General features: G+C 35.9%; 1 protein-coding gene across 1 annotated transcript; it reads right to left on the bottom strand.

Annotated features, from left to right (window-relative positions):
* Positions 1 to 17,225: 17,225 nt before the first annotated feature.
* Positions 17,226 to 26,607, bottom strand: LOC132029909 (histidine kinase 5). Its single transcript, XM_059419315.1, has 13 exons — positions 26,217 to 26,607; positions 24,446 to 25,361; positions 23,528 to 23,584; positions 23,129 to 23,356; positions 22,859 to 22,952; positions 22,558 to 22,764; positions 21,983 to 22,113; positions 21,700 to 21,749; positions 20,976 to 21,337; positions 20,441 to 20,544; positions 18,831 to 19,640; positions 18,487 to 18,660; positions 17,226 to 17,960 (listed from the first exon to the last, which is right to left on the bottom strand). The coding sequence occupies exons 2-13, from the start codon at positions 25,175 to 25,177 to the stop codon at positions 17,838 to 17,840; spliced, it is 3,072 nt and encodes a 1,023-aa protein (XP_059275298.1). The 5' UTR covers positions 25,178 to 25,361; positions 26,217 to 26,607; the 3' UTR covers positions 17,226 to 17,837.
* Positions 26,608 to 27,781: the final 1,174 nt, after the last annotated feature.

A 27,781-nucleotide genomic window follows, 5' to 3' on the forward strand; every position in this document is an offset into this window, starting at 1 on the left:
ACGGCGTCCATATAAAAGCCTGTAAAAAGAATTGAACTGGTTAACAATAAAAGACTAAAATAGTAGCTATGTGGTCTAGCGTGTGGATCCAAAACATGAACATACGATATGCGCCGTCATGTGGTCTAGCTGATCCCTAAACGGGAGAAGGCTGTGGTGCCTCTTCGCACGTCGGCGTAAGCCTCGCGGCCATCTCCGCGCGTATGGCATCGGCACAGTAAGATAGTCAGCGGGAGGGTGAGCCGGGTATGGGGTGAAAAAGGTCTCAACCTAGTCCACACCCATATCTGATATAGTCATTTAAAAAATATTTTATCAGTCGTCGTTTTAAAAAAATATATTTTGTATTTAATTACACACACTTAAATATATTACCTGGAGGAGCGAGCAAAATGCAGGGACCTCTACCCTCGTGCCCATAGAACATCGGCAGAATCCTCAATACATGTAGCCCAAAGCCAGCCGCCCCAACTATAACATCCTATCTCGGTGGAGATCGTCGATATACCGAAGATACCTCAAGCTCACATGCGAACCCGAAGTGTTCGAGAACAGGATGGCCCCGAATATGATGAGTAGGTATAGACGGGCAAGTCGGTCAACATCAGCCTGGGGCGTGTCCTCTCCAATCGGATGTTGCATGTCTGTGAGGCGCAAGTGAGCATAAAGGGTCGACAACAAAAGCCGACTCTGGCCGGAAATATGACCATCCAGAGCCGCGAAACCCGTGAGCCTAGTCAAATCATCCCGGTAAGGCGGCAGCACAGGAGGCTCCTCAATATACGATGGGCGTCCATCAACCTGTAGCCCATAAATGACCTCCACATCCTGAAGGGTAATGGTAGCCTCACCGGTGCGGAGATGAAATGTGTGTGTGCTCTCGGTCGCCACCTCTCAATCAATGCCGTCACTAGCGACCTATCGTGCCGTACCCGACCAACTTCGATGCACCGGTAGATACCGCCCCGACGTAGTATATCCAGACACGAGGATGTGGGGGCGGCGCCTAAAATCTCCCATGCCGAGTCCCTAACCGGGTACGGACCCGAGCCTCGTGCCGGCAGTCGGATGTCCATATATGTTACGACCTATGCTCGGCCGAAGATACAGAAGAACTTTCTCGGTCGAAGGGCCTCGGATCAAAAGGGTGGTGATCCATCTGTTTTACGCATTTTAAATCAATCATTAACAAGTAGTATTAGTTATGTAATTTTTTATCGAAAATTTTACTAAGGATTGTGGTGACCTATCTGTTTTACGTATTTTAAATCAATCATTAACAAGTAATATTAGTTATGTAATCTTTTATCGAAAATTATATTAAGGGTTTTCAATCCTAAACTACGGGTTATGAATCCTAAACTAAGGGTTTTCAATCCTAAAATATAAAGATTAATAATTAATAAGTCAAATAATTAACAATTAGTTAGCAAACAATTAGTATAAATAATTAATAAATAAACAATTAACTAACTAATCAAATAATTAACAAGTTATTATCATATATTTAATAAATAAACAATTAAGTAACTAATCAAAAAATTAATAAGTTATTATCGTATATTTAACAAATAAACAATTAATTAACTAATGAAACAATTAAGAAATTATTAACAAATAAACAATTGGCTTAACAAAAACTAAGTAAATAATTAGCTAGTCTAACAATTGAAATAGCTAGTCTAACAATTAATAAATACTTAAGTCGCTAATCGAACAATTAACAAATACTAAATAAATAATTAATAAATAATTAACTAATTAACAATACATAAACAAATTAAAAAAGGGCAGTCCTAACAGTGCATACGGACTGCCAAAAACGCACAAAAAAATGTGCAAAACGGGAAATCCACCACAGTTACACAATGATCATGCTTAGGGTAATAATATATTTAGCAATGTAATAAAAAATTCGTAGTGAAATACCTAGATTGAAGGTTTTTTTGAGTTTTCAAAATGACCTCTGCGCCGCTCTATTCCAAAATCTAACCTTAGAAACTTGTTCCTACACTTCAATATACCAAGAATATTGATTTTCGGGTTGAAAAACAATATGAAAAAGACGTTTTGGGGGGTTGGGGACCACTGAAATGGAGCTTTAATGGCGGGTTTGAATGGGGTTGGAAAGGTTCGAGTCGTCTGGTGGGGAAGGACGGGCCGACTTTTCTTGGCCTCTTTCACGCACGAATTTCGTGCATGAAAGGCCAAACTTTATTTTTGGCAGTTTGGTCCTTTCACGCACTAAATTAGTGCGTGAATCCTATATATATATATATATATTTTTATTTTATTTTTGTGTTAGTTTGGTTCAACTTTTTTTTTTTTTTTGTCCTACAAAAGTCGCAGATTCCTATTTTTAGTATAGTGGACACGTAAAAAATGGACGGGTATTACTTTATAGTGTTAATTAATGATAAAGATAATATTGGAAGAAAATAATAAGTTTCTCTTGATTTACTAAAATAGACTAGTAAAAAATAATCTATTTTTAGTATATTCTCCAAATAAAATGAATCAGGGGGAGTAATATTTACCTTTCGTAACTGTAAAAGAAACCCACAAGCTGCAAATGGTTTTAAAATCCTGACTTTGTTCAGACGTTATCAAGATATTTGGATCAGACGGATCAGTGAATTTTGAATGTCTAACTCAAAAAAAAAAAAAAAAAAAAAAAAAAAAAAAAAAAATAGACCAATATAGTGATTAGAAAGACCCCCATTTCATAGCGCCTGGGGAACGCAAGTTTGATCGAGGATTGGAGAGGAGAGGTGGAAGAAAGGGCTCGGGATGGATTTAGGAGTCTTTGTGCTAGCCGTATGCGGTGAAAGTCGCACGTACGGTAACGAAGGGGATTCATGTCTATACGTGTAGTGTGGTGCTTAGGCCTACCCACCCTATTTGTTCCATGATCTATGGGTCTACTAGAGGTACTCACTTCGATCAATTAGCCAAGATTTTGACCGGATACGAAATCACTTACATAGTTTGACGTCATCCAACAAACCTGATAAGGTACTTAGGACACGTAACGTATCAAATGAGCTGTCTGATCTGACTTTGTTGATGCGGACAAAATAAATTAACTTCCTTGGAAGTATGAGAAAGTTATTACAATAGGAAGTACTAGTAATAAAGTTTGATCCTGTTGGCAGTTAAATGCTGCAAAATTAATTTGAAGCATTAAATGAAGTGTTTATGGAGTATTTTACAACCAAATAACTGTTGAGAAGCAAGACACTACGTATGATGTATATAGGAATTTATGTCCAGAAGTAGCCACTGGTTCCAGTTTTGGTTTTTCTTGAGGAGTACGTAGTACTAGTATTTACTTGGTAAATAAAATAGTTTACTAACCAAAAACAAAATGTATATAGGAATTTGTGGCTAGATGCGTATGCCTTGAACTTATAGCTTTTTCCTTAAGAGTTAACTTCAAATGGAAAAGGGCTTAAAGTTATATTGAGACAGCATACCATTAAAATTGGATCAATCATTAGGTATTGGTTCTAATATTTTTTCAATGTGCAAACCACGTACCATTTCTATTACTCCTCAGTTCATTTTTACTTTGTGCGCTATACTAAAATTAAATTTTCATTTTAGCATATCAAGAAAAAGATAATTTTTTTCATATTTTTTTTTGGGAAAAGGGTTCAAAACACACTCAAACTATGGTCAAAGTTATAACATACTTTCCCCACGTGAGCCATTGCGGAGGTGACCCCCCGTACTTATTTTTTGTGTATTTTGTACGCTTTTATATGGTGACGTGTACAAGCGATTGTATCTACTCTCTTTGAGCGCGTAAGATTCCATATAAAAGTGTAAATAATACATAAAAAAATAAGTCCAGGGGGGTCATAGGACCCCCGCAAAGTTCAGGTGTGTTATGGAAACTTTGGCAAAATACTGTCAAGAAAGTTCATCGTTCATCTTCTTCATAGAGAACTGAACTGAAATTTGATCCTAATGCACTTTAAATCTCAACCAAACATCACCAAATTTCGATTCGAATTCCTCTCGACGTTTCGGTTCTTTTGATATATCACCCACTCGAAACGAAGCTCATTTGCGGCAACCCGAAAATTCGAGTTCGAAGCTTCAAGCTTTGTTCATGGCGGTCATGGAGTCGTTCGCCCTTCTTCACGTTCCGACGTCTTCTAAGCTCGAGTTCGACTTCAAACAATCGAACCAAGAATTTTATTCATCAAATCCGGAATTTGAAGACCCGGATACGAAAGCTTCAAGTCGAAACTCGACGTCCCTAATGGAGTTTTTGTTTCTTCGGTTCTACTATCTTAATCCACTATGATTAATCATGTTTTCAATGTCGACAATGTCACAAATCCTATATAATATCGAAAAAGACCCGTTTGATTTGGTCGTTACAATGGAGTTTTTTTGGGTTTGAAATTTTGGAAAAAATACCCAATTGAAGAATAATTAAATCTTTTAAACTCAACACAAAGGAAAGCAAAAAGGCACAAATTCTTGAACAGCCACAAACTCAACACAAAAGGCATGAAGCAAAAGGCACGATAATTGAATGAAAAATTAGCTCTAATAACTTGAAAAAAATTTGGTCACTATAAGTGCACTTATAACGACCGGATTTATCTCCCTTCGTTAAAAAGTGGTCGCTAAATATCAAATTTCCTGTAGTGGAGCGCGTGCATACACTCAAATGAGTTTGGGTGACTTTGTCCATTTGAAAGCATAGATAATACACAAAAAATAAGTCCAGGGGGGTCATAGGACTCCCGCAAAGTTTAGGTGTGTTATGGCAACTTTGGCCATAGTTTAAGTGTGTTTTGAACACTTTTCCCTTTTTTTTTCTTCTTATTTTTACCCTTAACACTAATTACTCATTTTCAAATCACTTTTCAAATCTATTAATATTATACACCAATTAATATGGGTATTATGATTAAATACATACTTCATTTATTAATTCTTAAGGGGCGTACAAAATCAATAGTGGTCAAGTAAAAGTGAACGGTGGGAGTAGATTGGAGAAGGTTAAGTCTGGAGCTGATGAGTCTTGAGTGGAAAGCAGACGAATAGATTATGCACTAGATATGGGGAGTCTAGAGGGTTGTGATGGATTTGAGCGGATTAAAATTAGGATGAGTTAATAGATGAACGAATTATTGACCCATCAAAAATTTGCTTAAGCTGAAGTGTATTGGATGGGAGAAGTGCCTATTTCAGGACCTCTATATAAGTTAAACTTGGAGCTCCTAAAGTTTAGCAAGTTTATCCGCTTTAAATTGACTTCATAAACTTGGAGTTCCTTAAGTTTAGCAAGTTTATTCGCTTTAAATCAATTTCAGACATACGATGTCTGAAGTTTAACGGGATCAACTTCAAATACGCGGTGTTTGAAATTCATATATTTGTGTCTGAAGTTTGGCTTGCCAAAGCCTAACTTCAAACAATTTGAAACAAGCAGACTTCAAGCACTTTTGCATGAACTTAAGGCACACATGCTTGGAGTTCGGTCATTCAATCAATTGCTCGAACTTCTTTTTTTTTTTTTTTTCTTTTTTTTTTTTACATGACCTTAGGCATATATGCCTGAAGTCAGCCATTTTCTGTACGAAGAACAAGAAGGAGGAGGATGGATGAATGGGTTTAAAATGCGCAAGCTGTGATTTTTATTTTATTTTTATTTTTTTTATTATGAGGCCAAATATTAAAGACCAGCGCAAAATAGGACCAAAAGTGCAAATGACCCCTATTGGACTCCAATAAAACTCGGCCCAATAAATGGCATAAAACAGGCCCATCTTTGATTAATGGCACCTAATAACCCATATTGACCATTTAACTTAACAACTGATAGTATGTAGCCATCGTAAAAGTAGCTTTCAGATATTTTTTATTTTCTCTATACTATTGTTTTTCGGGCAATTCTGCGAATTGCCCTTCTTTTGGAGTGGTATTTAAATTTTGCCCCTCATATTTGTGGTTTTTAAATTTTGCCCTTCGGCTAAAACCCATAGGTTCCGGGTTCTAACTCCCGCTCAGTCAAAAATTTAAAAAAAAATTGCAAAGCAGAGCAGACTTTTAGTTATGTTTAACTAAAAGTCTGCCGGAGGGGGCAGACTTTGCCTTGAAGCATATATATATATATTTTAACTTTTCAAGGTAAACTTTTAGTAATGCCTTAACTAAAAGTGTGCCCCATAAAAAATAACTAAAAGTATGCCCCATAAGGCGTAAGTTTTCCTTAAGGCATAACTAAAAGTTTGCCTTATAAGGCAAAGTTTAAATTTTGCTATGCCCCCTCCCATAGACTTTTAGTTATGTTTAACTAAAAGTCCGTTCTGAGTGGGGCGTTTTTAGTTATGTTTAATTATAAGTCTACGGGAAAGTGCGTACTTTTAGTTATGTTTAACTATAAGTCCGAGTTAGGGGCGACTTTTAGTTATGTTTAACTAAAAAGTCCGCCGTGAGGGGGCAAACTTTGCCTTATATATATATATACATACATACATACATATATATATATATATATATATATATATATATTTTTTTTTTTTTTTTTACTTTTCAAGGTAAACTTTTAGTTATGCCTTAACTAAAAAGTATGCCCCAAAGACATAACTAAAAGTATGCCCAAAGGTTGAACTTTTCCTTAAGGCATAACTTAAACTTTGCCTTATAAGGCAAAGTCTATGCCTTAAGGAAAAGTTCTTGCCTTATGGGGCATAATTTTGTTATCTTTAACTAAAATTCGCCCCATAAGGCATAACTAAATTATGTCTTAGGAAAAATTCTGCATTATAGTAGCGTGACTTTTTTAGTTATGCTTAGGATCCGGCATAACTTTAGCTTTTCCTTAAAGATTGTATGCCGGATCCGGCATACACTCCCCCATCTGCCCGCCTTGCGAAATTATTTTTTTATTTTATGCTTGAGCGGGGGTTCGAACCCAGAACTTCATGTATTCGCCCACTTTCCAAGCGAAGGGCACAACTTAAAGACCACAAATATGAGGGGTAAAATTTAAATACCACAAATTTGAGGGGCAAAATTTAAAGACCACCCCAAAAGAAGGGCAATCCGCGCAAAAAAATGTTGTTTTTCTCCAAATTTCTTTCAATCTATCTCTTTAATTATAGACGTCCTATAATACCTTTTGTAATGAGATAGTAGTTCTTCTAACCGACTACTTATTATGATGATGGACATTCCACTAAATACTAAAAGACGACTCTCGAGGGGTTTACCTTTTCTTTTTTAATTAACTACGTGCAAATTCAACTGAAACAACAATGCTACTAAAATTGACGCATCCTATTTTATAATCTTACACAAATTGGCTCATAGCAGCAGTGCCGCCTCCTCTCTCTCTTGTTTATGACCATCGTCCCAGTTTCCTCATTTTCTCTCTTCTACACATGTCACACCATGATGGAGCTACTAGATCCCACAATTGGTTACAAGTTTTAGAGGAGTTCAAAACTTAAACGTGTTGGAGTAGTTTTGAATTGAATTTGAGTAAAAACTTGAAATTTAGTTTTATCCGAGTTTGTTAGTAATTTGGATTGGGTGTTGCTCCAATTAATTCCAAACATTAAGAGGAGGTCAAAACTTAAATTTGAAGTGATTTGGAATATATTTGGGTTAAATTCCAGAAGAGGCGCAAGGAATAAAGCGAAGTCAGTTTTTATATAATATTGTACGAAAGTGTATATGGTTGTATAAACACCTCTTATAATCTTGTATAATGTTATATAATATTGTATAATAGTGAAAACGGGTGTATAAACACCTCTTATAATATAGTATAATATTTGTATACTAAGTGTATAATATTGTATATCGAGTTTATAAAACATTGTTGTAATAAAAATTGAAGTGTTGTATAATGTTGTATGCCGGGTGTATAATGTTGTATACCGGTCTTGAACACTACTGTAAGGAAATAGTGGGTTATGTGACCGGAAACTTAAAAAATTGGCTATGTAGGTGTAATGTGGTGTTGTGGCCTGTACTTTTGCACAATTATCCCCTTTCTTCAACATTAAGTTCTTTTGATGGTCTCGCTACTAAAGTTCTTTGTCGAGGTGACTTCTTTTTAGGCATCCGGTACTAAGACGAAGCAACAACAGAAAAGGGTTAGTGGTTCTTCTCCTCTACTTCCACCGTAGATACACTAATGGGGATATGAGTTTTCCTATTTGAGATACATCATTGTTTTCTCTTCCTCTCCTTCAAAGATTTGGTTACTGTATTATACATTGAACTTTTTTCTAATTTTGTAGTGTTTTTTGTAAATCACAGTTGATAATGGATAAAAGGTATGCATAGAGAAAGTGTAGTAATGATATATATATATATATATATATAGTTGTAGATGGATATACATTGTTATACACAAAGATATACATGGTTCTACGTTATTATACACAGGGATATATATGAACACAAGTGTTTGTTTTTTACAAGTGTAACAATGATATACATGGATATACACTAATATACACGGAGTCATGGAGATACATGTTGTCATGGAATTTTCTGAACTCGTGAGATTGAATATTTGGTGAATGTGTGCGATTTTGGATGAAACTTTAATTTTTATTGTTTTTTATAATTTAGATCTGAGACCGACTTCTGTTGATCCATAGTTTATTCACTCTCTTTGCTTTTCTAGGACAACAAAGATCCAGTTATAACCGTGAAGTTGGATCTGGGGTTTGGAAGGGAACATGTGTGAAATTAGGAATATGTGTGAAGTTGGATGTTTTGGTAGGGGTGGGCGTTCGGACCGTTGGATTGGATATGAAAATTTCGATTTTCGGGTTGAAGAAATTATAATCCAAATCCAATCCAAATAAGCTCGGATCAGATTGGACTATTTAAGTTCGGTTTCCAATTAATCGATTTGGATATTTCAGATTTTTTGTTTTGACTTTTTAGCCTTTTAGGCAGGCTTATCAAGAACGAAATACATTACCCCAGTTACCAAGTTATAGGTCTTAGCATAATGTGAAACCAAATATGTGGATTCCGCAAAGAATTGTTACCACTAAATCAAGAAGTAGTCACATAGTTCAGTTCTACATTATTCCTTCTGGTTCAATAGAAGTTGTCTTATTCTTAAAGTAGTGAAGTAAACTCCAGCTTTGCAAGCCATGTTATATTTACTTTAGTATACAATTCTATATCATTTTTTTTGTGCCGATTGCCTTCTTTTGGGGAGGTTTTTAAATTTTGCCCCTCATATTAGTGGTCTTTAAATTTTGCTCCTCATATTTGTGGTCTTTAAGTTTTGTCCTTCGCTTGGAAAGGTGGCGAATACCTGAGGTTCTGGGTTCGAACTCCCGCTCAGGTATAAAATAAAAAAATAATTTCGCAAGGCAGGGCTGGGGGGCGTGTATGCCGGATCAAGGAAAAACTAAAGTTATGACGGATCCGGCATAACTAAAAGTCTACCCCATAAGGCAGAACTTTTCCTTAAGGCGTAGACTTTGCCTTATAAGGCAAACTTTTAGTTATGCCTTAAGGAAAAGTTTCGCCTTATGGGACATACTTTTAGTTATGTCTTATGGGGCACACTTTTAGTTGAGGCATAACTAAAAGTATGCCCCATAAGACGGAACTTTTTCTTAAGGCATAACTAAAAGTTTGCCTTGAAAAGCTAATATATATATATATATATATATATATCAAGGCAAAGTTTGCCCCCTCAAGCAGACTTTTAGTTAAGTATAACTAAAAGTATGCTGGAGGGGGCAAGCGAAATTCAAACTCTGCCTTGTGATTTTTTTTAAAAATTTTTACTGAGCGGAGGTTCGAACCAGGAATCCATGGGTTTTAAGCAAATGACAAAAATTAAAGACCAATTTGAGGGGCAAAAGTTAAAGACCATCCCAAAAGAAGGACAATTCTCTGCGAATTGCCCATTCCATATTGAACTTAATATTATAATGGGTAGGGCCATAGTTTCAACATTAAAATCCGAAGTCCAATCCATAATCCAAACCAAATATTCAAAAAAACTCGAATTTCGGTTTAGAGTTTGGGTTGGCCCAAACTATGCCTACCCCAAGGTTTTGGAAGGTAACACGCGTGAAATCGGAGTTAAATATTCAAGTTCTCCAGTTTTCTTAGTATGGCTGGTGGAGTTTGGCTATTAACTGTCATTTTTTTTTTTTTTTGAACTTGAAACTAACTCTAATCTCTGGCTAAATCAGTGCCAATAATTATTAAGAGAGATATACACAGAAAAAATTATACGGTTTTCCCTTCAAATGGGCTGGTCTTTAATTTTCATTTTTTTGCGCGGATTGTCATTCTTTTGGGGTGGTCTTTAATTTTTGTCCTTCGCTTAAAAAGGTGGACGAAAATATTTCGAGGTTCTGAGTTCGAACCCCCGCTCAATCAAAAGAAAAAAAAAATCGCAAGGCAAGGCTTTTGCAAAAAGTCTGCCTTATGCGGCAGGCTTTGCCTTAAGGCATAACTAAAAGTTTGTCTTACAAGATAAAGTCTATCGTCTCCGGCATAGGTTCTATGTAACTTCACCTAAATAACCTATGCCTTGCGAAATTATTATTATTTTTACACTGCTGGGTTTCCAACCCAGAACTTAGAGGTATTTTCGGCCACCTTTTTAAGCGAAGGGAAAGTATTAAAGACCAGCGAATTGAGGGGAAAAAATTAAAGACCAGCCCATATGAAGGATAATCGTGCAAATTGTCCTTTAATTTTTACCCAAACTTATGCCTAGCAGGGCATAAATTATAGAATATTATGATGTGAAAATATAAATATATGACCCGTGAAAATTTTGTTTGGCTTGAGGGACAGAAATTAGTGACCAACACAAAATAGGGCCAAAAGTGGAAATGACCCATATATACATGTCAATGTCCCTGGAACTTTTATATATGCACTAAGGAGGAAACAATGTATTAGAAGAAACCCTTCATGTTTTTCTGGTTGTAAACATTCATGCCGTTAATTTTTTACCAAGCCGGGACTATGAGTACCCTTGCATGGAATGGACATTAGAGTCCGGTGATCCTATATGCAATGTATTTTTTCATCTTCCTATTTTCTTCTACCATTCTCTTACCTCTCCTTCAATGTTGAGAGGGATGACACCTTTTTTTTTAAACCCCTATAGGACTGCTAATGATTAATGAGTCTTTCTACATATTCTTCAAGATTTACTTTTTAAATTATATATTGTTTGCTTGTATAAGTTTAATTATGAATTTCTACTTCAACTAGTCAAATTTGTGAACGATATTCTTCGTCTTTTTTTATTTTTCAAATGTGATTTCCATATCTTTCTAATATTCGTCTAATTATTACTAGAATAGAAAAGATATGAGAAATTTCTGTGTATATTTATGATATGTAAAGGCTGTACAAGGTTCCTATATATAGCAAAAGAAAGGAATCTCAAATCTAGCTACCTATACACTTGGCAATATACCATTGCTCTACTCCTAAATATAGTACTATACACTTGTCATCATTGATCTATGTAGTATCTATACGAAATAGAATGTACACTGAGAATTCTAGAACCTACTATGTACGTATTCATTGTGTATACGTGTGTATGAAAGCTGGCATTTTGGGCCGATTTGTGTGTCCGGCAATTTGAGAAACGTGGCCCCAAAGTGTAGATAGGCCCAATTGTGTAAGTGGCCCCGAACATGTTTAAAGTGTTGAACTTTCAAATGGTCCAAGTATGCATTTGTCTTTACATTTCGATATCTTCGTCTTCTCTACATCATCATCATTGATTGGATCCTCACTGGAGTGACCGTCAATTATTCCAACACCCCCATTCAAGTTGGAGGGGGCAACATGCAAACCCAACTTGCTCAATAAACATCGGTGAGGAGGACCAGAGAGGGGTTTTGTGAAGATGTCGGCAATTTGAGAAGATGATGGTACAAACGATAGTGAAATCAATCTGGCTAAGTACTGTTGCCTAACAAAATGGCAATCTAAATCCACGTGTTTCGTTCTTTCATGAAACATAGGATTTTTAGCAATATGGATTGCAGCTTGTGAATCGGAATGTAATGGAATTGGAAGAGATGGGGAGATTGATAGATCTTCAAACAACCGAACAAGCCAAGTTATTTCTGCGACTACTAGACGCATAGACAGGTATTCGGCTTCAGTCGAAGAGAGTGAAATCGATGGTTGTGTCTTGGATTTCCAAGAAATTGGGAAATCTCCAAAATTGATGAAAAACCCACTGATAGATCGTCGACTTTCAGGGCAAGTGGCCCAATCGACATCGCAGAATGCCATAAGCTCAAATGAAGGAGAAGAAGACATGGATAAGCCAAGACCTGGATCTGTAAGGAGATATCTCAAAACGTGAATTCCTGCATCATGATGTGGTTGTCGAGGAGATTGCATGTACTGACTCAGATGCTGGACACAGAAAGAAAGATCGGGTTGGGTATGTGTCAGAAAACTTAAGTTTCCTATTAATCTTCTACAAACAGTAGCATCTTGTAATAATTTCCCTTCTATTGTTCTTAATTTGTGACAAGGATCCAAAGGAGATGAAGTTGGTCGGAGGTTCAAACAATTGAAGTCGTTGAGCAGATCCAAAGTAAATTTTCTCTGGCTTAAAATCAGGACTTGAGGTTCTCGGATTACCTCCATACCCAAAAAATATTGTAAGTTTCCCATATCTTTAATTTTAAATTCCAAATCCAGAAATGCCTTGACGGAATGAATTTTAATCATATCATTGCCTGTTAAGACAATGTCGTTTACATAGATTGCCAAAATGGTGATAGCTAAACCATTTCTCTTGAAAAATAGACCGCAGTCATTAAGGGAGTGAGAATACCCTTTAAAATTGAGAGCTGAAGTCAACCTAGCATACCATTGTCGTGAGGCCTGTCTTAATCCATAAAGAAACTTATTCAATTTACATACCAAATTAGGATCAGAATCCTCCATACCAGGAGGGAATTTCATAAATACTTCTTCTCTAGTTCCGCATGTAGGAAAGCATTGTCAACATCTAGTTGAAATAAACCCCAATTTCTTTTAACTGCCACAGCTAGCAAACATCTTATAGTTTATATTTTAACAACAGGACTAAAAGTCTCATTAAAGTCAATCCCTTCCTTTTGAATGTCCTCTCTTATTACCAATCTTGCTTTAAGTCTTTCAATATTTCCATCAGATTTAAGCTTGACTTTGTATACCTATTTGCAAGGTAGTGCCTTTTTTCCTTTTAGGAAATGGTACCACATCCCAAGTTTTGTTTAAAACTAGAGCATCAAATTCTTTGGCCATGGCTTCTTACCATCCTGGGTGTAAACTAGCTTGTGAGAAACTGGTGGGTTCTTATAGATTAGATAAAGAGTTAAAGAAATGTTGATTTGAGGAAGAAAGAGAGGTAAATGAAAATGAAAGGGGGGGGGGGGGGGGGAACGGGAGCGGGAAAGGAAACATGTAGCAGACACATCTGCTAAGTGTAGAGCGTCACACACATAATTTGCTAAATAAGATGGAGTTTTTCCTTTAGTAGCTCTGGTGGATTGTCTGATGATGACAGTATTGGGTTGTGTAGGAATACTAAGAGGTGATGGTGATAGAGTCGGAGTAGGAGAAAGTGTGGTATGATCAGAATCTATATCATTTGAATTTGGTTGAGAATTGGTTGTAGTAGGAGTGGAATCAGAAGGAGAAGTAGATGTAGGATATTGGGATTGATCATTTGCCGGTTGTGGGAGAACAGAAGGTGGATCAGGAATAGAGGATTTATTAAAAGCTTGTTGAGTAGGGATAGAGAGTGGATCTGGAATTGTGAGACTAGGGACTGTAGGTTGAACATTGAATATAGATGCATTAAGTTGTTTCTGGGAAAATGGAAACACTGTTTCATTGAAAAATACATTTCTAGACACAAAGATTCTCTGAGTTTTGAGACTTATGAGCGTGTACCCTTTTTTTCCAAAAGGGTAGCCTAAGAAAATACAGGCTTCAGCCCTAGGACACAATTTAAATCTACCTTGAACCAAAATAGAAGCAAAGGCAAGATATCCAAAGGTTTTTAGAGAGGAATAGTTAGGTTTAGTGCCAAATAATCTTTCAGAAGGAGTCTGATAGTTGAGCAGTTTGGTAGGACATATATTAATCAAATGTGTTGCTGTCATTAAACAGTGTCTCCAGAATTTATGAGGGGCGTTGAACTAAGAGGGTCCTACTAACTTCTAATAAATGTCTGTGCTTTCTTTCCACTATTCCATTTTGTTGTGGTGTTTCAACATAAGAAGTTTGATGAATAATGCATTGGGACTTTAAAAAATCAGAGGATTCATGACTGGATCCTAACTCCCAAGCATTATATGATCTAATTTGCTTAATTTTCCTTTCAAACTGTCTTTCTATCATGAGTATAAAGGATTTGAGAATACGAAATGCATTACTTTTAGTTGATAGGAGAAAAGTCCAAGTACCCCTGCTATAGTCATCAACTATAGTAAGGAAATACCTGAAACTATCATAAGTAGGTGATTTATAGGGTCTCCATGTGTCTATATGTATCAAATCAAAAGGTGATTTAGTAGTAATGCTACTGTTATGAAAGGGCAATTTAGTTTGTTTTGCTAAAGGACAAATTCCACAAGGGACATCAAATTTAGAACAAAAGGAAACTGCAATTTCATTGATATTTTTCATATTAGAAAAGGCCATATGGCCTAACCTAAAGTGCCATAGCCTGCTAGTTACATCAGATGAAATTGAAGACAAAGGTATTGGCCTAGTGCCTTTTGATTGTGAAACTGAAACAGACAAAATATTGCAAGACTGGAATGGTTTAGAAACTGGTAGTTGACCTGAATCTGGAGAAGACTTCAACACATAAAGGCCTTTGTAAGCTTTACCAAGGACAATGGGGCTCTTCATTGAAGGGCCTTACAAAAGTTTTTTGTAACAGAAAGTTTTTTGTTTCTATTCATCCTTTTTACTAAACCTATCTTAGTCAAACTTCCTAATTCTCGACATGTTAAAGTCACACACATGCAGATCGCTTAGGTTATTCACTCAATGACTATAATTCATAGATCTTATTCATTCCTAGTTTTCATGATAACCTTCTTTCAGTTCATAAGTTATGCCTACGGGTTGACTACTAGTTAATTATATATATATATATATATATATATATATATACCGAAAGAACTAAAAAGAGGTTATCATGAAAACTAGGAATGAATAAGACTCTATGAATTATAGCTTGAGTGAATAACCTAACTGATCCTGCATGTGTGACTTTAACATGTTGAGAATTAGGAAGTTTGACTAAGATAGGTTTAGGCAAAGGATGAATAGAAACAAAAAACTTTCTGTTAAAGCTCATGTGCTCAGTTGCACATGAGTCAATGATCCATGAATTGCTATTTATTAGACTGTTTTGAGCATTTGAATTGAAAGAGAAAGAAATAGGTTTTATACCAACACAGTTTCCATTAGCCTCAATTGTTGGTTCTGCATTTTCATTCTGATCATTTGGCTCAACATTTGAGCAATTTGTTGTAGTTGTTCTTGGCTTAGTGGTTTGTTTCCAGAGTCAGTGTTATAGAAAAACTGGGCTGCATTTCCTTCATTCCTCATTACTGCATTTCCTTGAGCAAAGTTTTGATTGTTTCTGGTCTTTATGAACTTGAAATTAGAGGGGAAACCCTTAACTTTGTAGAATTGGTCAATAGTATGGCCAACTTTCTTGCAGTATCTGCAGACAATGGTTGATTTCTTGTTGGTATAACCACCTTTCTGACCCTTGTTATCATTGAAAAAGGGTCTTTGACCACCCTGTCCAGCATCAATGAAAGAGGAGGAGGATTCCCCTGGGTACTTAGTTGTAGAATGCATTTCTCTTTGTTTCTCCTCTTGCATTGGTAGAGCATAAGCATTAGCAACAAAAGGAAGAGGGGAAATCATTAGTATGTTACCTCTAGCACCACAGTAAATATCATTTAGTCCCATTAGGAACTTCACCAGCTTCTCATCCTGTTTTGGCTTAATCATTTTTGCTTTTGCCTCACAGGTACACACACAGCTGTAGTTGAAAGAGTCTAGACTTTCAAGCTCATCCCAAAGTCTTTTCATCGTGGTATAGTAAGTAGCAATGTCACTTGATCCTTGTGTTAGATCACTTAGTTCTTTTTGGAGTTGGAACTGTTTTGCACCACTACTCTGGCCAAACCTGGCCTCTAAGTCACTCCAAATCTCTTTAGCAGTAGCAAAATAGATCACACTTTCTGAAATTTCTTTAGAAAGTGAGTTTTAAGAGACAATAAATTACCATACTATTTGACCTTAACCATGCTTTCTGCAGATCTGAGTCTTCTGCTGGTTTTGGTGAAGTTCCATCAATGAACCCGGCCTTGTTCGTTGCAGCAAAAGCAATCAGCATACCTCTTTTCCAACCAAAGAAAACTCTTGCCATCAAAAGGTGCATTCGCCAGTTGCATTCCTGGTGTATCTGAAGAGGACATGAAGTAGGGGTGTGAAGCATGTATAGCTTCAGTTGGAACCACTGCAGTTGGTGTCACCTTTGTGTTATCAACCATTGTTGGTGTTCAAGAAAGGATGAAAAACTAAGTGTAAAGTGAGGTTTTAAAAGGAAGAAGAAACAGAATTTCGAATAGATTAGAGCACTTGCTCTGGTACCATATTAGAATAGAAAAGATATGAGAAATTTCTATGTATATTTTATGATCTGTAAAGGCTATACAAGGTTCCTATAAATAGCAAAAGAAAGGAATCTCAAATCTAGCTACCTCTACACTTGGCAATATACCATTGCTCTACTCCTAAATATAGTACTATACACTTGTCATCATTCATCTATGTAGTATCTATACAAAATAGAATGTACACCGATGAAAATTCTAGAACCTACTATGTACGTATTCATTGTGTATACGTGTGTATGAAAGCTGTCCTTTTGGGCCAGTTTGTGTGGTCTGGCAATTTGAGAAACAGCTGGCCCAAAGAGTAGATAGGCCCAATTATGTAAGTGGCCCAGAATATGTTTAAAGTGTTGAACTTTCAAATGGTCCAAGTATGCGTTTGTCTTTACATTTCGATATCTTCGTCTTCTCTACATCATCACCATTGATCGGATCCTCACCGGAGTGATCATCAATTATTCCAACAATTATTAAAAATATTCCATCGATAATTATTTTGAAAAGTTAAAAAGTAAGAATGGAAAATATCGTAATTGAATGGAAAATGTCATTATTCTAAAACGTTTCAAGAAGTGAAAGGGTCCTCGTTACGCTAACCACAAAAGGTTATGGAGATTAATTGGAATTTATCCGTTCTTCAATCAACATGAAGAAGTAACAAATGGAAAACAATTTCCTTTTATTGCAGACCTCTCTATTTTTATTTTGGGGTTGGGGGTGGGGTGGTGGTAGGGGGTTGGGTAAGTGGAGTTAGTACAATAAGGGAGCTTCAATCCCAAGCAGGTTGGGATAGGTAACTAGTAATTAAGTGGAGTGAGTGAGTGAGAATTAGTATTATATTACACATATCGATACGTAATAATTATTCTCATACCTTTTTCCCTCTTCAATGGAATTCATAAAAAACCTTTCCATTTTTGGTAAGTCCACATCAGTTTCAGATATGTGAGTTGCTGCTATGAGGACTAGTATAGTAGAGGAACAGAAGGCAGACTATTAATGTACATTACTCTGAGCAAGACAACTAGCAGCACAGCAACTTGATACACTGATTACAAAATTTCCTAACACATTCATTTTTTTTTTCTTCTATTCCTGTACAGGTGCATACATTTACAAGGAAAGATGTCATGGTAGATACTGTTGAAGACTCTCTTTTAATTTTTGGAGTGTAACTGGCTTTGATACAAAAGAGTCCATACCATTTGCATAACACTCTTCTGCACTTTCCGATAATGCATTGGCTGTCATCTGCGATAAAGTAAACAGGTTTCATCTGTTAGCTGCAACAGAAGATTGATTGAAGAAAAGGTTGCATGACACAACGAAAAAACGAGGCTAGCCACATAAATGTCCTAGTATTTGGAGACTTCAATAACTTAGCAACTTAAGATTCAATAGACTGATTTTCCACATGAAGCCAGTTAGATCACAATTTATAGACATTTGTACTGAAATGGCTTGTGAAAGGGTACAATTCTTGGGGGTGATTGATATGTAGACCTCTTGCATCTATGGCAATGAAATTTTCCTGTTTACTCAGATTCAATTCCTATCTTCATTAAGTTCAATAATTTTGTTACTTTAGTATGAGACGTATCACTTTAAACATTCAGTCCTAGATTTTTTCTTTTAGTTAGTGCATACAAAAGGATTATAAGAATGATACTGTAAGGTCACCAACAACAGAAAGAAAAATGGAACAAGCAAGAGATAATATGTAACAATAGAGGCCGTAAAGCACAAGTAATTAGGCATCGAGAGTGTAGGTTCTTACTGCAATTATAGGAATCCGCTTTGTGGAGGATTCATCGCTTCTTTGTGAGGAATTTGAAGGAGACACCTCTTCATCAATGCCAGCATCTTTTGCTGCATCCCAGTTACCAGATTCCTCAAATGATCGTATCAATCTTGTAGCTTGAAGCCCATCCATGACTGGCATGCACACATCCTGTACAAATAAAATAATTTCCAGCACAAGTTAGCATCAATACCTCCCTGGCTAATATTTAATACTACCAAATGTAAGCCATTAATCTATGTAGAGCCTAAGAACAAGTAAATAAACACGCCACATACAAAAGCTTTACTGAAAGAAAAACCAAACTTTAGTTAACATACCATTAGAATGAGGTCATATCTGTCACGTTGAACCGCACGCACAGCTTCTAATCCATTGTTCACTATATCTAAGTCATGACCCAACTGCTTCATCATCGACCGTGTTACCATCACAAGTATTTTGTTATCTTCTACGAGAAGGATCTTGGGTTTCGAAGAGGTCTTCAAAATGTTTGCACCGTTGCTAGAAGAGCACTCAGAACTTCTATCAGGTTGTTCCTGTATCTGACTTTTTTCTATTTTCCTTGTAATTTCACCCTGATCTCTGTTTGTAGTTACAGAATTAGCGGAAGATAAACAAGGGTTATGGAGCTGATGATCTAAAATACCGTTAATCTTTTGGTCTCTACCAGACGTGCTTGGGTTGCTAGAATTTCGGGTGTGCCTGAAGGAAGATTCAGGCTCAGAAGATGTCTCAACAGCATCAGCTACTGAACATGCATCTTCTACTGAACCCGACTCTTTTGATGTATTGCTATCTAGAGGGAAAGAATGGGAGTTCACTGACAATCCATTAGTCTTATTCAAAGTGTTAAACCCAAAACTGTTTGGTGAAAGTTTTGTGGCTCTTCCAGAACTGTGAGAAGAAAACAAGGAACCTAAAGTGCGCTGTTGGAATTGGAAAAAACCGGAATTTATGTCATCATCATTTCCTTCGGAAGAAGTATCATGATTGTCCATTTCGGAGAGTTCTTCATTATCATCTGAACTATCACATACTGGTGAAACCTTGTAAGGTAGAATAAATGTAAAGGTAGATCCATGGTTCTCTTTGCTCGATACAGTCATATGACCTCCCATAAGCTCAGCCTGTTCAATTAGAAAATGAGGGGTCAAGGTAAGTACTAATATCATAGCAGTTCAACATAAGTCATTTCAGTATAAGTGAAAATGCTATGCCAAAATTTGAGTTGCAGTATAATATGGCAATGCTTGTGGACTATAAATGATACTTGAGGGCATTTCAATTACTTCGCATTCTTCCATTTTGAAAACTCTAAGACTTTAATTAATAAACTTTCAAAAGAATATAAGTCAGCCCTTGGTCTATAGGGTTTCGTTGTCCGACATTTCAAGACTTTGCATGAGTTTTGTATATAAAGCTAACTCCATTCGAAAGCTATCCCGAGCTTGGATTCATTTCCAAAAAGTAGGACAACTAATGACGAGTCCTAAAAAACTAAGACACCTTTTGCACGATCCATAAAATCAGAAGAATGTTTTGGAAGTCTTGAAGTTGAAAATTGTTAATGCGCTATCACTGTGAAGTTATCGTATTACTAACAAGATTCTGGATAGGGATTTGGAATTTCAAACATAAAGAGCTTTCATTGTGCTAAATGATCAATAAGTTAGGTAAAATGGCGACCAACTATTATGTGTTTAGGGACAATATAGGCAGGTTTTTACGATTATTTTATCCATCGCAGACCCAATCATAACTAGGATGAAGTAACCTGAAATGATGAAAGGCGGGTCAAAATGAACCTATTAGAACAGCATCCTTTGCATTTCTCCAAAATTTTCTCAATGCACATATTTAAATCTTTGAACTTCTGTTCGAAAACAAAGTTGAAACTAAATGAAATTCAGAAGCTTTTGAGAATTACCAGTTGTTTGCAGATTGCCAATCCTAGTCCTGTCCCACCATACTTCCGAGCAGTATCTGCTCCGACTTGCATATATTTCTTGAATAGAGTGGGTATAGCATTTTCTGTTAAGCAAGGTAAAACTGGCTTAGCAACATTAGAACCATAATTTTTGAAGAAAAAAAAAAAAAACTAAAGATTCTACAAAAGAGTTTCAAGTTATATTCGCTGACAATGTAAATAATTTTGGCACCATCAGTGCAACTTAACCGGTCATAGCAAGCTATCGCTCTATTTTCAAAATTATCATATCAGGCTTCATGTGGAAAGTTACTTTAACCTAATATTTTGAAAATTATTTACACTGTCAAAGGCATTGTGGGATTTCACTAGGTATGTTGTTGTTGTTGTATTTAAACTGTCAGTGCACTGAACATAAACTGTATACAAAATAAGGTCAACGGTACTCCATGAAATTTATGGATCAGCAACCAGGTCATGGCATCATTAATATGTCAACGGACTAAGCAAGAAAGACTGAGTTTGTAAAACATACCTGGTATTCCAATCCCACTGTCATAAACATCACAACGTATCCACACTGTTGTTTCCTGTTGGTTAGGATCAACCACTTCATCTTCTATTGAAGCCCCATTTTGTTCCGAATAATTGCACTCCCCATTCTGCGTCGATCTTTCATTTTCACAATCAGCATCTTTGCATCCACCGGAGCCTTTTCGATCAAGGGCATTGTGAGATGGTGATGTACACTTATCTTCTTTACATATCTTTGCTAAAACCTTTGAATTATCAGAAGCCATTCTCTTATGAGATCCTTGTTTGACAAGAGTACATGGCTCGGGAACCACATACAGCTTTATACCAACCTTTCCTTCATGAGTAAATTTTATAGCATTGCTGCATAACATAAGAAACTACTCAGGTTTCCTACGTCTTCAATACAGTTTATGGGGAATTTTCAGCAAAAAGTTGGAGAAAGGTATGTGCTTTTATGCCCCAACTAAAAAAAAAAAAAAAAAAAAACTCTGCTGGTACTGTACTATGAAATAACAGGATGGCAAAAATTCGCATGCTCAAGTAAAAGAAGGATGTACACATTTCATTTCATTTCCACAGTGTAGATATGTCCCATTTGCAGTAAATGAGAGGAAGACTAGAGAAGAAATCAGAATATGCAGCAGATGTTTTCAGTACCGAGCACTAGTAACATGAAAGATCTAGCACCATAGAGACCTTCAGCCACCGAAAGATTTTCATACCTGATCAAGTTCGTGAGAATCTGGCGAATTCTTAGTACATCCCCGATAACCTGATGTAAAGAAAACTCTTCAGTAGGAAGCTCATAAAAGATAAAACTACAGAGATAATGAGTTTTTGGGGTTTGGGGGGGTTGGGGTGGGTAGAAGCAGTTAGACATGTATGGGGATAAGTAATAGGTCAACTGATATCTTTCTGAGATTTTTTACTGTCATGTTCTTATAATTAGGGTGAGACGATGGGGCGAGGTTACCATCAATGTAAATAGTCTATGAGAAATCTTACCTCAATGGGAACATCTTCAGCAATGTGGCCTTCCAATGTTAATATTTTCTGTAGTGATGCTGCTGCAGTTTGCAAGACATGCTTTACAACCTCCCTTGGTCGGAATTTTGTGGCTTCCAACTTCATTACTCCTGAAGAAGAATTAGACAGTAACTTTTTTACAGGACAATCAAGTTAATCAAAGTATATGTAGTTAATTTCTGCTAAGACGAGAAACAAAATCACTAAACGTTCACAGAAAATTCCAGAGAGTAAAAACTTGTCTAATCCAAAAGGAATCTAAACAGAAGAAACAATTTCTTAAGTTTGCAAAGTTCTTTTTGTCCAAATGCTTCTACACATAGAAAAGCAAATATTATAACTTAGAAAGGTGACTTTGGGATAGAACTATATTCTTAAGCATTTCATTTATTGAACTCTGTCCTTCAACTATCCAGACGAGTGTGCAAATGAAAAGCTCATGAATTTTTTTAAAACTAGATCTACACGATTCGTCGAAACATCCAAATACAAACATCTGGGAGATGGCATCAAGCAAATGCTGCAACGCAAAAGAAAAGAGGATGAAATTGAACCTGACTCGACTTTGGAAAGGTCAAGGATGTCATTTATTAGTTGAAGAACCAAGTCTCCTGAAGACAACATTACATTCACAAGCTGACGCTGTTCCTTGTCCAGTTTTGAGGTAGAAAGAATCTCGGTCATGCTGACTACTCCTGACAAAGGAGATCTAATCTCATGAGACATGGTTGCAAGCATTTGCTTTGCTCGCATTGTTTCCTCTGCAACAAATAGAAGTATATAACCTTAGTGATGATTATTCTTCCAGCAGCTGACTTCACATATGTACATAAAGCTTATAATATGTAAATGAACCTGTTATGTGAATAGATTTGTTAAGTTCAGTCTCCTTGGCCTTCCGTACAGCTATCTCTTCGCGTAGCTTTGCCATTTTTTCTCTTTTTCTTACCTGCAATTTGACCGTAAGATTGCTGAGCTTCCATGAATCATTCACCAAAAAATACATTGATGATAAACTGATTTTTTGAACATCAGAACTCAAACTTCCTTGGAAAAATTACTGCTGAATACCAACAAGAGTAACCAGTGAAGAATCTAGAGTTACTGGTAAAGAATCTAACTCACCTGATCAGTTATCTCCATTCCCATATAATTTACACCAATGGTCTCTCCTGCCTTACTGAACACAGGTTCAACATATATTAGAAAAGTCTTTGACCCAAATAATCCTGTGTCAAATGTAATTTCCCTCTTTGCCGGTATCCCCCGTTCCAAAACCTCTCTTTTGAAGTCTTGAGATTCCTTTACACCGGAACCGGTAAAAATCTCTACATCTGTTTTGCCGATGATGTCCTGAAAGATAAGTATGATTGAGTAAAAAACATACCAGATTTTAAATGCCAAAGAAATTTCATCAAAGTGAACTGATGAATTATAGGAAGAAACTAGATTCCACTCCAAGAGAATATTGAGCAACCTCATATTTTGAAGGAGAAGTTCTAAAGCATATTAAGGTTGATATACCTCTTCACGCAGACTTGGGAAATGATTGTAGATAAAGCGATAGCGTAACTCATTGTCCTGCACAACATAATATATTGAACAGTTAGTTGCTTCCGAACATATGACATCAATAAATAATACGCCTTTAAACTAGTTGAAGGACAACGATGTAGAGGTTAAAGAAGATTTGGAAATGATCCAACATCTGTTTACAAATGAGGGCGATTATATCTAGGAAGAGGGATTGGGGTAATGAGTAGAATGAAAATTTCATCATCCCAATTGCTTCTAATAGCTGAGCAGAAAAACTTTCAGATAATTAAGGTATGTGGAGATATCCGATCAAACTTTTGTTTCTTACAACAACTGAGAAAAGAGAGTAAGACTGCTCACTATGTGTAGCTTGAATTTTCTACTGATACCAATTGGACTATGCTAGAAGCCAGCACTTTCTCAAACTTGCAACTGATGCAAACAAACACTACAAGACATTTTGACTAGGATATTAACGAGTAAAAGTGTTTTCCATGTGAAATATATTCAAAAGTGATTACTCCCTTATCTGGCTTAAGTTGAACCTAAAAGGTCATGCAAAGAAGCGCACCATACAAGCATCAATTGTTAGCTCTTCTCTTCTTATTTTGATTGTTTAGAGATGCATGGTTTTAATAAAAAAGTAACTGGTGTTTGAATAATTAACACAATCTGCCAGATTCATATGTCCTAGTTGTTAGTAGTGCAGAAGAAGTGCTTTTACAATGGCTTTATACCACTTAACCAAATTAAGTAGTTTACTGTAGCCCAAGTACTTGATTAATCCATTGTTTGAATAGTGTCCTAAGCTCAGGCGCATCTTTAAAGATGATAAACAAGAAACTGGGAGCACTTCCAATTTAGGTAAGGTGAATACTCATCAAATCATTCTAAGAGAAAACTGACCTGGTGGCCGATGACAACTGGTGCATTCTGGAGGACAAAGTGTAAGAAATTATCTGCTCTTTTCAGAACCTGAGATAATTCTTCCACTGGAGAGGACTGCCTTTCAAGATTTTCTATGCTTTCCTGCAATTTCTCATTTAGTATTTGCTCCCGCTGAACACTCGCTTCCAACAACTTCTCCAAATGTTTAGCTCTTTGCTTCCAGTACTTTATGCTGTCATACTCAGCATCTATTTCTAGTTTATCTTGAACCCTCACATCATTCCTTTTCCTAGGAGCCTCTTGAAATATGTATCTCTTCAATTCTTCATCCAATATAGAGATTGGACGCTTATCACCCCCATACCTTTCTTCCTCGAATTGATACTTCTCCAATATCTCCAATTTCTTCAGCTCTGATTCTTGTTGTTGCTTGCTAAGATTGTCAAGCTCTTCTCTAAGTAGCCTTACAGCATTTTCCTGTTTAGATTCCCAGTTTTTTACTAAGTAAGCCAACTGAGATGACCCTCTCTCACTGTAATTAGTAAGTTCCACAAGGCGCTTGAAATCAACTATGGTTGAATCTTCATTGATAGTAACGTCCTCCAACATATCTTGATCTTCACCTGGCCTATCTATGTTGAATTGTTTTCCAGCTTCATTCATATCTTCAGGCCACATTGACGAAAGTTCTTCCACTTCCACTTCGAACTCCATGTCATCTGCTTGATCACTTTCCATCTCGCAAACCATTTGAACTTATTCAATATAACATACAACCCGAAAGTCAAACTATCACTACAATTCTCGCATCTGAGCTTAACTGAATTGAATTCTCAATAAGATCCTCAACACCGAGAGCTATAAGGAGAACGTAAAATTGTCTCTAGACACACGTGACTATTCAAGAGCCTTCAGCTCAACTGCTGAACAATGTCTGCAAACAAAATGATTAAGAAAGATAAGTGTATTGATCCTTATTGGAAGAACCAAATTTGAGACTTATGTATCAGTTGAGACACAAGTGCAACACAGAGCAAATGGATGAATATACACATAATCAATAGGATACATACAACAGATAAAACCAAATTGCAGGCCAGAAAGCCACTACACCTTTCTTCAATAGAACAACTGAAAACTGATTTCTTAGAGAGATTTCAACAAGCATTAAGAAGGCCTTTTTTAAAGATCCAAATACAGGATGTGAATATTGATACCACCATCAGCAATAATCACAAGTCACTAATGAAAAACGTCAACTTTGCCAGTTTTTTATTATTACAACAGAAGCTAGGAAAAAAATTCTCAATGATTTGAACTAAAATTTTCTTCTGCAATCAAAAGCTCATGATGTTAATTCTTGAAAAAACTACCAACAACTTAAAATCAATGAAACAAATGAAATGAGGTGGAAACAGAATTTTTTTTTTTTTTTTTTAAATCACCCTTTACTACAACTTCCAACAAGAACTTAAAGAATACAATTCAAGAAAATAATTGAGGTGGGACACATATTTCACCTTAAAGATTAATAATTCAGAAGAAAAAAAACTTGAAAAATAGCCAGGTTGTTGATATCAACAAATTCATCATACAATGAGCAACTCAAATTTGCTTATTCCAATGCAAATTGAGATCAAAATTTCACGTACACAGATACCAAAGTCAACCAAATAGCTTAAAAGTAGCCACCTTTCTTAGTTTTCAAGAATTCTTGAAACTTTATGTATTGAACCAAAAACCAAAACAAGAAGAAGAAAGTTGGTTGAATATTTTCTGAGCAACCCACCTTCTTCTTTTTCACTGTAGATCTGAAAGAATCTCTTGAAAGTGCTCAGTCAAAGATAAAAATAATACTACAAGCCTTTGGACCATTACGAAGAATGTAAAAGGTGACCATGTGAAACCAAAACAAAAAATAATTCAAAAAAAAAAAAATGTGGAGACCAAAAGAAACAAACTCAAGAAGCCATGTGCGTTTTGTAAGTCTTCTTATTTTCTTATGCGTTCAATATTTTATACAGTGGAAAACCCCGCCCTCTTTTATAAATATGTGCTCGTTTTTCTGGTTAGATTCATAGTACTCCTTTTTTTCATCACAATTTTCACCAAATATGGACAACATTCATTTTTTTTTTTCTAATTCAAGAACACCCTCTAAACTATTTTCTCTCTCTCTCTCTTGTTTGTATGTATTGTTTAAGAAGAAATGCTTCAGATGGTAGTGAGGATATAATATATATAGTTTGTAAGAGTGGTAGAGTATTTACTATTTTTTGTGGTGGCAACTAGACACACAGGGATCGCTATGTTTTTTAAATTGAAGAGGACGGAGGTTGCTCCCCGCCTTTTACGAGGTGACGTACTTTCATGGCGCGTCTATATCACGCTCTCTATTTTCAGCCAGTTCTCTCTGTTGTTGACTTGCTATTATACTCATTGTGTATATGTATGTAATTGTATATGAGTTGTCCAATGATTAGCATGAATTTAAACCAAACACCCTCTAGTTTAGGTCTTCTGACACTTCACCCTATAGTGAAATTTGTTAAGTAAATAAAATGTTACTATTTGAAAGTGAAAAAATTTCTTTTCCATATGAACAATTAATTTAAAAATTAGTACTATAAGTTATTTCTGATGAACTTTCTCATTATTGTGTCTCGTGATTCTTTGTTAATTTTCTCTATTCTTATTGATACAGACATAGGATCAAACAATCAGCAACAAATTACGTTAAATGAATAATTCGAATCGAAGGGAGTATTTCTCATAAATTAGGAAGAGCTTTGCTATTTCCACTTTATAATGAGTCATTTTCTTTTAAAATTTTATGACTAGTTGAACTTATTTCACTTTTTACATAGAATAATTGAAATTTCTTACATGGTACGTTAGACATTTTTTGTCTTATTAGGTATAACATGTGCATGCAATGGATAATGCATATTTGGGATAATATGTGCAATGCGTGCCCTTTCTACATCTTTTTTCCTCCTTCCAACGTTAAGACTCAATTGAAAAGAACGTAATGTCAAGTTAACTATTTTTTTTAATATACAAATGGAGAATTCATGTAAACTTTGAATGAGTTTAAAGTTACTAGGGACTAAAAAATTATACATATTTTTTTCGTGTATCAACTAAAGTTATATGGTGTAAATTAGACTATTCAACAGCACGTTAGTTCTTTAGTTCATTTAAACTAAACCTTAATTAGAAGCTTTTTATCATTTTCACCTTTTCCGAAAATAATTGGAACTTTAGATATTGATCTCAATTTACAATGATGAAAGGGCGTAAGTGGACCAATATAATTGTCAAAAGGGTTATATGTATTTTAAAGAAGAAGTA

The sequence above is a fragment of the Lycium ferocissimum genome, chromosome 9 (genome assembly GCF_029784015.1).
Source record: "Lycium ferocissimum isolate CSIRO_LF1 chromosome 9, AGI_CSIRO_Lferr_CH_V1, whole genome shotgun sequence".
Classification (NCBI taxonomy): Eukaryota; Viridiplantae; Streptophyta; class Magnoliopsida; order Solanales; family Solanaceae; genus Lycium; species Lycium ferocissimum.

What these genes read in the sequence shown, in the direction of transcription:
- LOC132029909 (XM_059419315.1), bottom strand. Translation starts at nt 25,177, where the DNA reads ATGGTTTGCGAGATGGAAAGTGATCAAGCAGATGACATGGAGTTCGAA. An exon ending in CAGTTGTCATCGGCCACCAG is followed by an intron (nt 23,585 to 24,445) that starts GTCAGTTTTCTC and finishes TATGTTGTGCAG; the next exon opens with GACAATGAGTTACGCTATCG. An exon ending in TGGCAATCTGCAAACAACTG is followed by an intron (nt 19,641 to 20,440) that starts GTAATTCTCAAA and finishes CTAATTGAACAG; the next exon opens with GCTGAGCTTATGGGAGGTCA.